Source organism: Rhamphochromis longiceps, linkage group LG20 (genome assembly GCF_057381845.1).
Source record: "Rhamphochromis longiceps isolate RC_006_pf linkage group LG20, R_longiceps_female_GT1.1, whole genome shotgun sequence".
NCBI lineage: Eukaryota > Metazoa > Chordata > Actinopteri > Cichliformes > Cichlidae > Rhamphochromis > Rhamphochromis longiceps.
The window spans coordinates 11,227,361-11,245,478 of record NC_140576.1 but is presented as its reverse complement, the minus strand read 5'-3'; the positions used below and the strand labels follow the sequence as shown (position 1 = coordinate 11,245,478).

The window sequence follows — 18,118 nt, the reverse complement described above, 5'->3', positions numbered from 1 at the left end:
TGAGATCCCAGAGTAAGTAGACTTTAACACTGGGTATTTACCCAAGTTTCAAATCCAGCTCGACTAACAGCAGTAAAAAAAATTTTTTTTTAAAATCCATGTTTGATAACCCAAATGCAAAGATTAAAGCACATTCAGTTTCCCGTCTTAATATCCACACAGAACTCATCTTAACCGTTAAAGCCAGATTTTCACCTCCAAGGCCCATATCCATAATTTCATTTGACAGGTTTCCTTATTTTTAATGCATCATGCATTGTCATTAGCTCCTGTCTTTTTTTCCTTTCAGTGCAAAGGGAAGCATGAATGTTTGCATGATAAGCATTGTGCACAGCCCTCCGAGAAAATGAATTGCTGTACTGAGAATGTGCAATATTTTATGCATGGTTGTAGCTCGTTCATAAACAAAATGAATTGCCACGTGCTTTATGCTGAATGGCATTAAGCGCTAATGTGAGAAATGAATGAGACCCCTTGAAAACTACAAGAGGAGGTTATACTAAATACAACTCAACCTAGTTTCTGGTGCCTGTGGAGTTTGTGCGCGGGAAAACCCTCGGTCATGCCTTAGTTATTAAAGGTTTTTCTTCCTGCTCATTAGCTCGGTAAGTAACCTCTTTTTTTAAAAAGCGCTGAAGCAGAATTCGGCTCAAATTAAGCCGACTGGATTCCGCCCAGAGTTCCACTCCATGCCAGGGCTTCTGTCATTTCATTTTTGCCAGATCTCTAACTGTAATTGTGAATAATTACAGAGTCGACTGTACAGAAAGGCTGTGACATGTTAATCACAGATTTGTCTCCCTTTGTAGATTAGACCTCCAATTGAGATCTCTCTCCTCAGTGTGTAGCCATGGGCATCAATCTCACTTAGCAGCAGGGGACAGCGGTCCTTGAAGCCAGACTGTCAAAAGTTTAATGGATGTCACATTTACTATGAGCCACAATGAGGGTGAATCTAACCATACCAGGCTCTTGGTGCAGCACTCTAAAGGAGCACAATCAATTGGGTGGGATTTGATCTGGTAAAAGGAATGAATACATTTCTTGGCCATTAAGTGGCGCTAAGGCCAAAATGTCAAACTTTAACCCTGGGTTAATGTTTTGGTTACTATTTACAGCACCCCTTTGATCACTCCTCCTCCTCCATATCTGGAAGCTCAGGTCGATTACGCTCAAGCTCCATTATTTCAGAGACAAATCATATCTGGCCATGACTCTCAACTGATACGCGCTTGACCCCATTTTTGGACAATTGCCCAATTTTTCTCATTCGCTGCTTTCATCTCTGGACAGAAGGTAATTGGTGCAGCACTGTAGCGTGCAGAGCCATAAATATAAAGGAGCTGGTCAATAATTGGATGCTGACTTAAAGCGGGCTCTGCACCTCAGTGGACACTGACCATGAATGTGCTTAATCTTGATGCTTCACTCGTTTAAAAAATGCTTGATCCCAAGGCATTTTGGAGAGTTAGTCATCCATCTTAATCTCAGCGGTTCCCTTAAGAACCTTTTTATGGTTGTGGTGTTATCAAGGCTAAGCTACACTCTTCCTATGATCACACAACAGTTGTTATCGACTTGACGTGGTCGATATTGTAGTAGAGCAGATAAGTTATGCTTTTTGCAGCTCCAGGCCTAAACTAGACCTCCTCCCTCCCCTCCTCCCTCCCTCCCTTTCTCCTTGTTGCCCCTTGCGCTTACACTGCATGCCGTTGACTTTCTCCCCCTGCTCCCTTAAGTCCCGAGTCTCTGGAGAACCCATCCGACCAGAGGTGAGTCTCTCAAAGCTATCAAAAATGTGGTGCTGTCGGCTTGCGTATCACCTCCTCATTCCTCCCCTTCCCTCCAGACAACCCCTCGTCGACCTCTCACAGGGCTAAATCCTCCTCCGCAGAGACAACACTGTTTCCATTACTGAGATAGAGTTACCAATACGAAAGGCAAAGAGCCTCTGCATATGCTTCAATAAATTCTGAAAAAGTTAAGAGCTCTGATAACAGCACAAATCCATCCAGAGCTGCAGTCTCTTTGCAATAGCTGTCCTCCCACATGGCTTTTTATTATTCTAAGCACTACTGCCACCTAGAGTTGAAACGTAGGTCCACACCCTGAGAGGCCTTTTTCAGCTTTGAAAAAAATCCGAGAAGATAAAACTCTTCCATTTCCAAAAAGAAACAGCATCACAGCAGAAATCTATGAAGTCTGCGGTGTATATGAGATCTAGAGCGCTGTGCGCCGCCGTTGTTTTATTCATGATATATTCAGCACTTTTAATAACCTTGACCTTATCACTGACAATCCGCTCCAGTGGAGATTTATTGGGCCCTGTAAGCTCTTTGAGGGTTTGCCAGGAGAAGGTTCACTAAGCTGTATTTTTTGTTAGTTTTTTTTTTCTCTCTGGAGAAATTTTTTTTTTTTTTGGTGTGTGTGTGTGTGTTCCTGTTTACCTCAGCAGTTTTGGTTAATCAAGGGGGTCGATGTTTGTAACCTAAGCATGTTTTTGGAAAAGAAAATCCTTTTTTCCCCCTCTGCTTCTGCTGAGGCGACTGGCATCATTTTTGGCATGAGCTTTCAAAGTTTATTTCCTCCAAAGTTAAATATCATCTTGCTGCTTTGTTTAGACATCATTTAATGGAAGATAAACAGGAAAAAAAAATGAAGAAAATCTCCTCGAGGTTAAGGAGAGCTGCTATTCTCATTCTCTCTGTATTCCCTCCCATTTCCTGTCCTGTTTGTACTCCCATGTGCTTCCCTGTTTGCTGTGCTGACTCCCTTGCCTTGTTGTCTGTCTTGTCTTGTCAAATCTATCTCCAGGTCTGTGGTGTTGTTTTTTTGTTTGTTTTTTGTTTTAATTGAATCCACGTGTTGTTGGTTCTTTGTCGTACGTGCCCTCACCTTGTCTCTGTCTTTGTGTTTAAATACCCTTTGAAGACGTTGGAAGTAGTTCCATTTTGCTGATGTGCAAACAAATGTGCAGAGACTGAATGATGAGGTATGATTGCCTGGATGTCTGCTGTATCTCTGGTGGACTCACGGAGGACCTTTGTTAGTGTGTTTGTATGCAGACATGGATGTGCGGTGTTGTCTGTCTGTGCACGAATTCAGCAGAGGCACATTGTTCTGTGTACTTTTCTCGCGCAGCGGTGACAGTGGCTTACAGTGCCTCTTAAGGATAGAAGGGAAGTCTCCTAGTCTCTGCATCCAAATCACCCTGGCAGCTGTAGCAGTCAAGAGACGGGAGATCAAACAGCTGCCTAAACAACACACACAGAGCAATGCACAAAGCAACAAAGGAAGCAGTAGGCAGCAGTGCAGTTCAGGCTCAGTAGGATGTAGAAAAGCTAATAGCGAAACAGCCCCCTGCTACTCACCCAGCATCCTGATTCTCCTTCAAAATCCCGGTAACTCTGTTAGCATGTGATTGCAGAGTTAAAGCTACAAAGTTTTCTTTCTAAATATGTAAGCAAATAGAACCAGATGTCATCACAGGTAATGCACCTTTGAGACGACAGCACAGGACCCTTGCTTCCTATATGCAATATCCATAGGTATGTTAAAGATTAGAAATCTTTCTGATGTAGCAGACAAATAAATGAACATGTATTTTCTCTCCTTCTAGCGAGAAGGCTCTGCTGGTGAACAAATTTGAACTAAGCATCCGAACTGACACGACCCAGGGTCTGGTGCTGTGGAGCGGAAAGGGCGTGGAGCGCTCAGACTACATTGCCCTAGCAATTGTAGATGGACATGTCCAAATGACCTATGACCTGGGCTCCAAACCCGTGGTGCTGCGCTCTACTGTGCGTGTTGACACCAACAGCTGGATACGCATCAAGGCCAGCAGGTAAGACGGGAGACGATAGGTAACAGGGGATCAGTGATGGAAGCTTTTACATTTAGACCAGGATTAGAATTAATCCATATTGTGTTTGTGTTGCTGCACACCGTGATCTCCTGCATGAATCCTCGGCTACACAGCGATCCCTCACACTGAGATGACTCTGATTAGTTCCAGATTAACGTTATTTTCATGCCTGGTCATGCACGAGGATGATATTATGCATCAAATTGCTTTGACACGGTAATGAATGTTCAAAAAGGAAGAACATCCTGCAATATCCACACACACACATAGGCAGGAAATAAATGAGTAAAAAAAATAAGAAAAGTGAATGCGTATTTGTATGTGTATTTCCCTTTCATACACATCACTGTATTTTGCTCTGTAGATGACTTGCAAGAATGCTTGATTTAAAAGAATAGAAATACAGTATGAATAACATTGATATAGCTGCAAGCAGTGAAGACGAAGGTCCAAGCAGACTGTGAGCATTTGAACTGTCGTTGACCTCTCAGGACAGCTGTAGACATACCACATGCTTAAATTGCTATAATCTTAACAACTGGGACTTTCAAACAGTAGAACCTCTGCCTCACCAGAGAAGTGAAAATGACTTTGCCTCTGCAAAAACTTGGCTCACGAGACATATCATATATGCATACCTATGGTATTCCCCTTGTTTTATGTAAACTCAAAAGCTTCATAACAGTCAGAAAATGCATGTGATGTTAGTCTGAAAAAGTCTCATCGTTCATGGAGTTTCATGTTTTGTCACACATTAGTGAACCTCAGGGACATTTTTGTAACTTAGAGATTACAAAATGTGTGAAATCAATCATTAACAGATTTAATGCTTGAGACCTTAGATTGTGCAAACTTGCACTAATCCATGCAGCCAACTATGAAGTCTAAACCTGTTGCATATGTGTTGCTACCCGGAGGTGGAGTCTGATGCACTTTAATGCATAAGCTTAGTACTACTACCAAACATGGGTCTCAAGTGCAAAAAGTGCAAAGTGCAAAAACAAATGCCCTTCAGGCTTTTCCAGTAGTCAAGCCTGGATGAAATAAATGCATGAGTTACTTTCTCAAAGTCAGCAGGTGACAATTTTCGCAAGGGCCCACAGCTGGAAGGGGGTGGCTTTAACAACAGAATTTATTTGATCAGTTTGTCAGGACAGATGACGTTGTACTTACCACAAAACTAGTCAGTCACATCATAAACAGTTTTTGATACAGTTGAGCCTTGTCTATACAAACCTGTAGCAGGTGCATAGACACTCACCGACACTCACTTTCCTGTCTTCCTCTCACGTTCTGCCAGAGGTTTCTTAATGTTAAAAGGGAGTTTTTCTTCACCACTGTCGCCAAAGCACTTACTCAGAGGGAGTCATCAGATTGTTGGGCTTTTCTCTGTATTCTTAAACTGTCTTTACCTTACAATATAAAGTGTATTGAGGTAACTGTTGTTATGATTTGGTGCTATATACATAAAATTTGAATTGAATTTATTAGTTGCACTTGCTGGCACTGGATTGGACCCCATTTTGCCTTCAGAACTAAATAATTTCTTCGTGCCAGAGAATCAGTAAGAGATTTCTTTGTGGGTATATCCTAGTAGATTTCTGAACCACGCCATGTTAAAAGTCCCTTAAATCACATTTCTTCCACATTTTGATGCGCAGCTTGAACTGCAGTAGGTCGTCTAGGCTACGTCTTAATGCCAAGGTGACATGTATGACCAGATATTTGTGTTAACAAAGTAACAAGTAGTTGAAAATGTGTACCTAATGTAGTGGCCAGTGACTGTAGGTGCATGTGCAAGAACAATAAATAACACTTGAATTAGAGAAAATAACATTTAGTAAATGAATAATGGATAGAAGAGAAAAAACACGAAGTGTGCCGAACTTTTCTGTCCCATGGTGATGTCACTTTAATGGATTTCTTCATTAAAAATAAATTCATTGCCCAAACTCAACACCTTCCCTGCGACCCCTGCATTATCGTCGGTGAGCATTTTACGTTCGGCATAGCGGCGACTGGTCACGTGGGGGGATAATTTGTTCGGTTTCATCACGTAAGGCGGGAATAATCGATCCCTGAAAAGCTGCTCCATCCATTTCAAACAGGAACTAGGCCAAATCTCATCCCAGACTAACAGGGAGACCGCATGAGAAGATGACATCATTTCGATGGTAATGATGGTGTAAATCGCAGCATGTGGCATACGACTCACAAAGCTGCATAGCTAGCTGTGTTTGTGGCTTGCCTCTAATGACAGTCTCTCTGCTGGAAGCCCACTTTAGCGGGGTTCAAATCAGCTCTGTCTTCACAATTCTTAAGTGTGTGCTAATGCGCCACATGGAGCCACCTCAAATAAATGGTGCTCTAACGGCATCTGTTAGCTGGTAGACAGGCACGTTTAGAACACTGCTTGGCAAAGGCAGTTATGTGAGTGCTTAGTATACTGGCAGTCGAGCAATAGAGTCTTGATGCCTCAAACGAAACGAAACTGCAATTTAAAGCTATTCGCTGTGACACACACGTACTCACTTCCAGTGCCCTTCTCCTTTTGTCTTTCTCCTCTTTAGAGCACTTCGAGACGGCTCTCTACAGGTTGGCAACGAGGCACCGGTGACAGGGTCATCACCTCTGGCATCAACACAGCTGGACACAGATGGAGCACTCTGGCTGGGTAGGTGGCCACACATGCAGGAAAAAGTTGAACTCTTAATTCAGACTTGAAAATGTGCCTAGCTATGCCATACATAAAGCATGGCAATGCTTGTAATTGTGCAGAATAGTGCTTTTTCATCCTAGCCACTGGTTGGGCTGCCAAAAAGTGAGCAATGAAGTCAATGCTTCTGGCAGGTGAAAAAAAGATTGCAGTTTAGGCAAAAAAAAAAAAGTCCAAGCCTATTCAGGTATTGAGTTGAGAAATGAAAGGCTATCTGACTAACTCCAAAGTTGTCTGCTCTCCTGAATTGAAAATGACCAAAGTCGGCCCGTTATCTACCTCGAGTTAAATTTAAGCTGAACTTGGCTCAGAGAAATCGTTTTTGAAAGAACACACACAGCACCGCTGGATTGAACATTCTGAGGAAATAACATCGAAGACGGGCAGCAAAATAAAGTCAGACTGTTCTTTAAAATGCACAGTGCGCAGCGAAAAAAAGACGCAGGTCTGTGAGGAGAAGCAGCCCGAGTGACATTTAAAGAGCCTCGCCGCATGTAAGAGGTGTGCTCGTGCTCTCAGGTACACGTACACAAACACACATGGGGAGGCAGCGCAGTGGAACAGGTGCTGAGCGAGCCCTGCAGCAAGAATATATAATCCTCACGTAGCCCTCCCATCGAGAGCCCTTCTCCCTTTTTAAATCCCCTTTTCGCTGTTCATCATTAATTCATCTGTAACTCGCATGAAATTAGCCCTGTCGACTCCTGATTCTGAGGCACACAATCCGATTAATGCGGGCAGGGACAGGGGATGTAAAGAGCTCAGCGGGAATGTGAACTCTCGGCCTCACAAAACATGGAAGAGATGGAGGTGCGGGGGTGAAATGAGTCGCACGGGCATCAAGTAAAGAGGAAAAGGGATGCAGGAGGGTTCTGACCCTGTAGATACCAAAGAGGGAAACAGAAAAGAGGGCTAAATAGGTAAGGCATGGAAAATGAAGCTATGGTCTCTCTCCCCCTAAGAACAGATTCAAAATAATTCTCAATAAAGATGTTTCACACTGTCTTAGTGAGAAAGACACTAATGACTACTTTATGTTTGCTCAAAACACCATCAAAAGAGGAACCTGAGCAGGCACCCAAAAATTAGGAGAGCTGGAAGAATTACACCCGTAATGATTTGAGAGAGTTTGCTAAAGGTGAAATTGTGGTGGTTAGACGACTGGCTCAGAGCATCTCCAGATCTGCAGCCCTTGTGAGGTGTTCCCCGTTGCAGTGGTCAGTGTCTATTAAAAGTGGTCCAAGGAAGGAAGTCTAAGGAGCTTGGAAAGAAAAGCGTCTGGACTTCTTTAAGTTGTTTGAAGACGTTTCACCTCTCATCCGAGAAGCTTCTCCTGGGTCCGGGTACGGTTTGCCCCTCTGGGGGCAGGGGTACCTGATCCTGGCATATAGAGTATGTTTGGGGAGTGTGAATGTGTGTACAGTGTCTATTTGTGTCTGTCTCCATGTCGGGTGAGTGCCGAGTATTTGTTTGTGTATATGGAGGTGGGAATGCATGTTTGTGTCTGTGTGCGCCTGTTCGTCTGTGTCTTTATGTCATCTTGGGTCGTAGACTCCACCTCTCTGGGAACATCTCAGGCTCTCCGAGGTATGGAGGCCTATCTCCCCTCACCACACTCCCTGCCAGTGGCCGATGCCCTCAGATGTTGGTGTGTTGGTGGTTCTTGGTGTCTGGGGCTGGGCGCTCATGTATGTACCGGGCACCCCATGTACCGGCCTCTGGGCCTGAGGCCCGGTCCTTTCTGGCACAGCTGGCTGCCGGCAGAGCCTGCAGGCACGTCACTACAACCCCCTCTGGCCTCTGCTCCATGGCTGCTGGGTGACCTCTCGTTTGGAGCTCTCCTCAGATCTTCCCAGGAGGGTGGGTCCTCGTATTCTGGGGCCTGGATCTCCTCCACCTGCTTCATGCCCTGGGGGACGGGGCTATGGCTCCCCACACTCCCTAGCAGATCGTTACATGGAGAAACCTTTTGAATACAAGTGTGCCGATCCACACAGGTGTGCACACAAGTGTACACACGGGTGTTCACAGACACAAACTTCACCTTTCTTGGCTGCTACCTCAAAGCACATTGTGCGCTGTCGATCTTGCGTACTGCACACTAACATGTAAGCTATTAAGACTCGACTGTACACTGTGATCGTGTTTTCCTTCGAAACAGTAAATTCCGTTGAAGCAGCCTTTCAACGCCTCTCTCCGTCTCTCCTTAGCAAAGCTGACCCAGACAACAAAGTAAAGCTAGTTTTCAGCTACGAGCCCGACACGGAACCTAACGTATTAGCCAGAGGTCCCATTACTACGGTTCGGAGCCGCGGACCTGTTTTATATACGCGCGGAATAGTTTTCCATACGAGATCGCGGCAAAAAGTGCAGCTTTACCTAATGTCCACCCTACTGTTACTCATTTTATATTAAGATTTTAAATCTATTTGGTATTGTTATGGCGAGTTGCCTTCAGTAATAGTAATAGATCACACAGCAATAGTACATTCATGTAGTTGTAAAAAGCATGATGATATATTAAGTAATCCAAAGTATTCAGAATACGTTACAAAATACATTTTGGGGATGTATTCTGTAATCTGTAGTGGAATACATTTTAAAAGTAATCTTCCCAACACTGGTTGTGGTCATAAGTTTATATAGCATTTATCATGGGCATGAATATCATGGTAGTTTGGGGTGTTTTCATTATTTCTTAGAACTGTTCTTTTTCCAGGGTGAGATAATTCTACACCATACATCTTTAATGACTTTAGAAAACAAGAATTTGGTGCACAAGTTTGAAATTATTTGGTATTTTCTTAAACCACACAGGATCACAAATATTTAAATAAAGGCTAAACATATACACCCCCACTAATAATTGGCTTAGGAAGTTGCCCATAGATCAGACACTTTTTGTAGCCATCAACAGGCTTCCAGCATAATTCTCTTTTTGGCAGAATTAGTAGAGTTTATTTAAACTGGTTGGTTTCCTGGCACAGACTCAGCTTTTAAGCATAGTCCACAATGTTCAATAGATCAGATTCTACCTTTAACATCTGCAAACTTGCTGCAAACCATCAGCTCCGTTTCTGTGGGGGGGGGGGGTTTGAGCCACAGAGGAAAAGAATGATTTTCTGCTTTTGGTTTCTTTGAAATAAGTACGAGAAGAAGTGGGTAGTTAGCAGCTGTATACAAGTGGTGGCCCAGAGTTCGAAAAACACAACAACATAAAAAAAAAAAAAAAAGTGACCATTTCTGAAATGTTTTGTTTTTAGTTTTCTTTTGCTTTCAGGATGCTGTTGTGTTTTGTACCTCAGGGCCAACTCAGCTATGAGCAGCAAAGAGCAGCACGTATAAGAAATCAGACTTCTATATACACAAAGGCTGCCAGAGGGCTGAGAAGACTAAGTGATGGACATGTGATACACGGGGAGTTTACAGCACGGCAGTGAGCACTTAGCACCAAAGATGGAAACAAATTAAAAATAATGAGGATGTTAAGCATTCATCATTTTATACTCCGTCACCACCTTTCTTTTGTAGTGTTTTTTTTTTTTTAGTACTTTATACACCGTGTCAAATTAAAAGAACATTCTCTCTTCTCTGTCTGACTTCAGTTCTGTGTGACTGCCGTGCTAGGCTCCATCTCACTTTGATCACGGCAGTCTGACAAATACACTGTCATCCTGTCATGTCCATCAGCTGGTGTCATAGTGAAAAATATCAAAGGCTGTAATACAACCTGACAAAACCATGTAGCTGCTTTTGTAGTTTGTACCAAAATATTTCAAAGGTTGGCTATTTGATGGATATTTCCAGTTTAATTCGTTGCAAAAGCCGAACCCTTATCCCGCTGTTTGATCTTTAAAGGGGCACTACACTGACTTTTAAGATTAGTTGACTAGTTGTGCAAAGTATTTTTCTGCAGGTGAAAAAAAGAAAAGTTTAAAGTTAAAAAGGAACTGCTGGCTGATTTGACTGAAATAACCTTTTCAGTGACTCACAGTCAAAGTAACCTCGTCTCCTGTCCCTCCTCAGGTGGTCTGGAGGAGCTGCCGGTTGCCCGCCGGTTGCCTAAGGCCTACAGCACGGGTTTCGTTGGCTGCATCAAGGACGTGGTGGTGGACGGGGTGGATCTCCACCTGGTGGAGGACGCCTTAAACAGCCCCAGAATATTACACTGTTCCGCCGCCAAATAACTCCAGCAAAGACAGAAATATCGCAAGCAATGAAAAAGAAAAAGAAACCCTCCCACCCGCACCCTCTATAGCGCCCATGTCTCCTGCTGTAATTATTTTCTATTTTTGTATACTTCTCATCGCTTTTTATATGGAAAGAAAATGAATATGTTGTTTTCATTTTTGTTTTATATATTTTGCTCTTATCCGCACCTCCGTTCACAGTAAAAAATTCCTTTTCTTTCAAGGCCCTTCTTTTTTTTTTTTTCCAAAAAGAAGGCACCTCGGTGAAAACCACAGATATTAAATCCATGTCACATTTGATGTTTTTAAAGAATCTTTAAAAAAAAACCCAGCCCTACCAGTTTTTTGTTTTTTATTATTTTTTATTCTCATCCTTTACTTGAACACGGTGGACCCTGCTGATGATCTCCGGTTACTGCCTTGTCTCGGTGCCATATCTGCCGTTCCACATTCCCCAAGCATGGCCTATACATCTTTGATAGACACACATTCCCTCACGAGAGATGGATGCTGTAGCCGGTGCGTGCGTTTCTTCGATGCTGCAGCCAGCTGCCGACTACAGTCAAGAAACTCTGTATTCAGCCCTGGTATTCAGTCCACTGTATTTTCCAAATGGGACTTTTCAGAAATCAGTCAAGCTGCTACAGTGAGAAAGTACACAGTCATAAGCACTCGATCAACCCCATCTCACAGCACCCTGAAAAGAGGGAAAAAAAAGAAAAGAAAAAACTCTCCACTCGATCTGAATCCCATCCAAGCCTTTAGTTTTGAAATATGACTCACTAACACCGCAACCCGATGTGACGGAGAGAGAGCGCTGCGTGCAACAATGACTTGCATATTAATAGTCATAAGTCAAGACATGAATCACAGACATGGATAGATGTTATAAATATAGAGTATATAAATAATACCTGAGACTGTGAATATGTAAGATGGGTTCTCGTTGGAGAAATTGTGCTTCTCCTGTACTATTGTGCGTTCTGTTCTACAATCAGCAGATGAACTAATGATGACCACTATAAATGCATGCACTTCTGCAGTGTTGGTTTGAAAAATCTGGGTTTTTTTTTTGTTTGTTTGTTTGAGTCCAAGAAAAAGAATCTATTTTGAATAACTGGGAGTCGGGGGAGGGGGGCGTTTTTTGTTCTTGTTTTAAACGAATCGAGGTTCCTTTTTCTTCTTTTATTTTCACTTCTCAGTGATTTCAGAAAGTACAGGCTTCACAGACATCTTTAAAGTCTGGTCATTCCTCATTTTTTTGTTTTTTGTTTTGTTTGTGATAGATATATATTTCTGTATTATTCTCGGGAGCAGTTAGTTTTTGCAGGGCCTTTAATGGCGTCTAAGGGAAGAGTTATTACCATATCTGACCTTAAGGAGGTGCTGAAAGCAAAGACTGAAGAAAAGGACAGACAGAAAGGAGGCAAAGGGAGATCTTATCACGAGAGCCACTTCTCTTGGGAATGTCCTGTCAAACAGCAGTCAGTCAACACAAAGAGAAAAAAATCTTCACAAAAAAAGAGAAAAAAAAACTCTACCTGAGACTTAAATTCATGTTTTTGTATTTCACCTAGGAACATTCCTGGAGGAATCTTTTTTTTTCTTCTTTCGGCTGTTGAGTGAAAGAAAGAGAGAGAAAAAGAGAGAGACTTTGACGCTATTGTGACCCTTTGAAGCCATAGCAGCCGCAAAAAACTGGGAAAACATACATAATCCTTCAGTACTTGCGATCTAACCTAGTAACGCATGGGTTTGTTTAACTAGTGCGAATCCTGTACAATTCAGTGAACTGTTGCAACGTGGAGTCGTCTTTGCTGAACCACAATAAGCTTCGATGAATGACTGAAAGAAACTTGTTTTGATATGAGAACCTTGGCAATATTCTGAGACTAAATCATGCCTGTTCGTGGTTGAGTATCAAATGGTCTTGTACTTTTTCGTTTGTTCGTTTCCTTTTCTCTTAGGTTCCTAATTATCTTTCCCTCCTTAAAAGTCATCAAGCAACCTGTTTTTGTACAGCCCTGCAATTTTTAAGTGTAAATTTAGCAACAACGTGTGATCTGTGGAGGTTTATGTTTTTAGTACTATACACTGGAGCCATGTCTGACTTTTGTCTGTTCACCCACACGATGCTCTATACTTCTGTAAATGGGGGAGGAATAGCACTGAAGCTGATTGTGTGCGTCCGCACCAGGGCAGGAATCCCTCTTCTAGTGTCCCAAGATGCTTTTAAAATTCCAGCAGTCACTCTCTCAAAGCTTAAACTGGTCTTATTTTATTACACTCTTCTTGGAGTTTGACCACTTCAGGTGGAACCACTTGGACTCGAGAACACACACACACACACACACACACACACACAAAAGACAATTGCAGTCCATGTATGGTTTGGATGGAAACTATGAATTGCCTTAAAAACCAGTCATCTTGAACTGCGAGCAGGTGACGAAGACGTTATCCATGTAACTGTTTTGTTACTTTAGCCAGTGTATTAGCCTCATTCTGATAATGTAAATGAGTAATACAAAATAATAATAATAATAATGACTATATTAGTAATAATGCTCATACTCATATGAAAAAAATATCCCAGAGGGCTTACGCAAATATCCCATCTGGCTTTTTACAAAAAAAATCTTCTATTTACTGATTTTTGAATCTATTTTCTGTTCCTTATTTATGTCTACATGTGGATTACCCTCCATGTCTGGCCTCTGTAAACTACTGTCTGACTGCGCAAACCTCGTCAAAGGGCAGTGCACCGATAAGAGTGGCATGACCTGAACATTACTAACTTTATGACCTTTGTCTTGTGTTCCTACCACCATGAAATAAACCGTCAACCAAATGGAGTCTCATCTTGTCTGTCATCTTCATTTTGTCCTCATTTGTGCCACATCAAAGCTTAATATTTATTTTGATTACTGATTACAGGTCAGAACTTACAGCACTTACGTTTTCCTGCCACCCTGCATAATTCAGTTCTAATATGAGATAATAGAGTAGAGATCAAAGTTAGAGAATTATTCATGTTTACTTGATTTATTTTATTTTTTGCTCATTGGTGACTTTCATAGCTCAAACATTAGGGGAATACTAGGCCCAGTTGTGGCTATAGCACTCTTTTGGCAATATTTGAATGATTCATTCCAGAAAGTACAGTGATCTAAATTAGACAATAGTTTGCTATTTTAGCAGGAAAAAAGCAGCTTGGAAACTGAAATATTAATGGTTACAACTTTCAACCATTAGGAAGTATACAGGTCATTTTCTTGGAATGATTTTAGCACATCTGTGCTCGTGGGGCCTTACCAACATCTCACATTTCCCTGGTTCGATTTTGTTCTTTTCAACAGAATAGAGTTGCTAATCTTCCAGAGATTCCCAATTAAGTACGGATCAGAACTTTGGGCTAGTTATTTCATTATTCCAGCATCAACAGCTTGAATTGTTAAATTGTTTCACCCAGGTAGCGGTGGACAAAATTGTTGGATTACTTCAAACTGATGGCAGAAAAGGAAGAGTGCGTGTATGAAGGAGCTTGTAATAAACACCTTGTCATGTAGCTGTGTAAGAGGTCACCCCAACTCAAACCAACTGACACCATTTCCTGTCTGAAAAAACTAAATCAAAGTTGTCATCACTAAAGATATTTGTGCAACAAGCAGTGCTCCTTAGCAAAGGTTAGTGTAGCCTGCAGCTAAGTTGGTCACTGCAGACTTTGCTTTAAAGCTCACATATTTTCACGTGACGAGATGATGCACTGCTGATTTATGTGAACAACTAGGATTTTTTAAATATATATACAGGGGGACTTGAGTATTCTAAGAACTGGTGTTACATGAACAAGTGCCCTCAGCAACAACCAACTCATTATCGTTTTACCTAACGGGAATGGGCGTTTTGCTATTCAACTGAATGCTAACACAAATATCTAATCATCCAGTCACGTGGCCAAAACCCACTGCATTTAGGTAAGATAAGATAAGATAAGATAGAACTTTATTAATCCCTCGGGTGGGTTCCTCTGGGAAATTCGACTTCCAAAAAAAGCACAGCAACGACCGAAGTTACAGTTACAGAATTGTTATATATATATATACACACACACACACACACACACACACACACACACACACACACACACACACACACACACACACACACACACACACACACATATATAAATACAGAGACAAATATAAATAAAATACACAAAGGGGATAAATAGAATAAATAGGAATAAAAAATAAAAATACAAGTGAATTGCACATTTCAAGTATTGAGTCTATTGCACTGTTGACTATTTACAAAAAGTATTGCACAAGGTATTGTACAGTGAGGTGAAGAGGCACTACAGCTTAGTTGTTCCCCCCTCCTTTGTCCTCCTGTTCCCCCTCCCTCTCCCCTCCAGAGAGGAGTTAAACAGTCTGATGGCGTGTGGGACAAAGGAGTTTTTAAGTCTGTTAGTTCTTGTCTTGGGGAGAAGCAACCTGTCACTGAACAGACTCTTCTGGTTGTTAATGGCCGTGTGCAGAGGATGCCCAGCATTGTTCATAATGTCCAGCAGTTTCTTTAATGTCCTTTTCTCTGCCACTGTCACCAGAGTGTCCAGCTTCATGCCGACCACAGAGCTAGCCTTCCTGATCAGTTTCTCCAGCCTGGATGAGTCCTTCTTTGCTGTGCTGCTCCCCCAGCACACCACAGCATAGAAAAGTACTCCAGCAACCACCGACTGGTAAAACATCCTCAGGAGCTTCCTGCAGATGTTAAAAGACCTCAGCCTCCTGAGGAAGTACAGTCGGCTTTGGGCTTTTTTATACAGGTGCTCTGTGTTGCATGACCAGTCCAGTTTATTGTCCACCCACAGCCCGAGGTACTTGTACTTGTTGACCACCTCCACCTCCTCCCCCTCTATCTGAACTGGCAGTGGACCTTCTCTGGACCTCCCGAAGTCCACAACCAGTTCCTTAGTCTTTGAGGTGTTGAGTTGCAGGTGGTTTGTGTGACTCCATGCGACAAAGTTCCTCACCAGACTTCTGTACTCCTCTTCCTGATCATCCCAGATACACCCCATGATGGCCGTGTCATCTGCAAACTTCTGAATATGGCATAATTCAGAGTTGTAGCAGAAGTCAGAGGTGTACAGGGTGAAGAGAAGAGGGGACAGCACAGTTCCCTGTGGTGCTCCTGTGCTGCTGACCACAGTGTCAGACGTGATGTCCTTCAGCCTGACGTACTGTGGTCTGTCGGTGAGGTAGTCGGAGATCCAAGCCACCAGGCAGGGGTCCACCTCCATCCTGTTCAGTTTTTCCTGAAGCATACAGGGCCGGATGGTATTAAAGGCACTGGAAAAGTCAAGAAACAGGATCCTGACCGTGCCTTTTCCCCCATCCAGGTGTGAGTGGGCTCTGTGTAGGAGGTACAGGATGGCATCCTCCACTCCGACACCCGCCTTGTATGCAAACTGTAGTGGGTCCTGGGCATGTTGTACCTGTGGTCGGAGGAGGTTGAGGAAGAGCCGCTCTAGAGTCTTCATAAGATGTGACGTCAGTGCCACCGGTCGGAAGTCATTCAGCTCATTGGGCCGGTTCTTTTTGGGGACCGGGACGATGCAGGATGTCTTCCATAGGGCGGGCACTCTCCCCAGTCGCAGACTGAGGTTGAAGACTCGTTGTAGCGGCTCCCCAAGTTCAGCAGCACACGCCTTAAGCATCCTAGGACACACCTTGTCTGGGCCTGCTGCCTTTCTGGGGCGAAGCTTCCTCAGTTGCCTCCTGACCTGATCCACTGTGACACTGGGAGGTGTTTGGGAGGAGGGGAGGGGGGGAGATGTCTTGCTGCTGAGAGAGGGATTGGAGGAGGGGGGTGTCATGGTGTCAGGAAGGGGGGGAAGCGAGGTAGGCAGGAGAGTGGGGAGAGGACTCTGTAGTGAAGGTGAGGGTGAGGGTGAGGGTGGGGGGGTTGTGGGCTGGTCAAACCTGTTGAAGAAGTTGTTGAGTTCGTTTGCCTTCTCCACAGTCCCCCCCACTGTGCTTTTCTTGGTGTTGTGGCCTGTGATGGTTTTCACACCATTCCAGACCTCCCTCATATTGTTCCTCTCCAACTTCTGCTCCACCTTCCTCCTGTAGGTGTCCTTTGCTTCCCTCAGGCAGCGTTTCACCTCCCGCTGTGCTGCTTTCATCTCCTCCTTCACTTTGCTCCTGAAAGCCTTCTTCTTCATGTTGAGGACAGCTTTGACTTCCTGTGTTACCCACGGTTTGTTATTAGGATAACACCGTACCGTCTTAGCAGGGGCGACCGTGTCCACACAAAAGTTGAGGTAGTCTGTAAGACAGTGTGTCGCCCCCTCTATGTCCTCACCATGTGGGCTCAGGAGCACATCCCAGTCTGTGGTGTCATAGCAGTCTCTCAGAGCATCCTCCTTTTCTGGGGTCCATCTCCGGATGGAGCGCGTTGTGACAGGCTGCCTTTGGACGAGGGGTGTGTATTGTGGTATGTAGACATGCTGCTGCTGGAGTTCAAACTGAGCATCAAAATGAGGGAAAAAGGCTATTTAAGTGACTTTGAATGCAGCACTGTTGTTCCATGACTACAATACTAAGACCAGGCTGTCTGCTGATTTACTGGGTCTTCCCCACATGACCATCTCTGGGGTTTACGGAGAATTGTCCAAAAAAGTAAAATATCTACTGAGCAGCATTTCTATGAGCAAAAATGCCGTCTTGATGCCAGTGGTCAGAGGACAGGGGACAAGACTGTTTTGAACTGACAGGAAAGCAACAGTAACTCAGATAACCAATCTTTACAACCAGACCATCTCTGAACACAGCACGTGGGACCAGATGGACCAGAGCGTGTGTCGCTCCAGTCAGCTAAGAACAGGAAACTGAGGATACAATTCAAATGGGCTCTAAAACATTGGACATTTGAAGATTGGAAAAATGTTGGCTGGTTGGATGACTGGGGTCAGAATTTAGTGTAAACAACATGAAAGCATGGATCCGTCCTGCCTTTATCAGTGGTTCAGGCTGCTTGTGGTATTTCCATATACAGGTCAGTTTTAAAATATTTTAAGTGCAGTTTAGTGGAAACCTTGAATATCAGGATCATTAGTCTTCCACCACAAACTGAGGTAATCACAGCTCTGTGCTAACAAGAGGCTTCTGCTCACATTCAAAATATCCAAAGCCAAGCAGTTTTTAAGAGCAATTAAAGCAAAAAACACGCTCGTAAACACGCCTATAAACAACATTTTTTGGCTAGAGTGATATTTACTTCTTATAATTCAACTCATCAAACAGCAGTCTGCGGTGGCCTGCTGCTAATTGAAAGTCCCAGATT

The 18,118-nt window shown here is 43.3% G+C and overlaps 1 protein-coding gene across 2 annotated transcripts in view; it reads left to right on the top strand.

The window, feature by feature from the left end:
• The window catches only part of agrn (agrin), a 276,576-nt gene extending 262,950 nt beyond the window's left edge, over positions 1–13,626 (top strand). For both annotated transcript variants that reach the window (XM_085393643.1, XM_085393644.1), the window contains 3 exons: positions 3,620–3,844; positions 6,436–6,539; positions 10,608–13,626. In XM_085393643.1, coding sequence (XP_085249769.1) covers positions 3,620–3,844; positions 6,436–6,539; positions 10,608–10,768 — 490 coding nt within the window. In that variant the 3' untranslated portion in view covers positions 10,769–13,626. The remainder of the gene's footprint in view (positions 1–3,619; positions 3,845–6,435; positions 6,540–10,607) is intronic.
• The last annotated feature ends 4,492 nt before the right edge of the window (positions 13,627–18,118 follow it).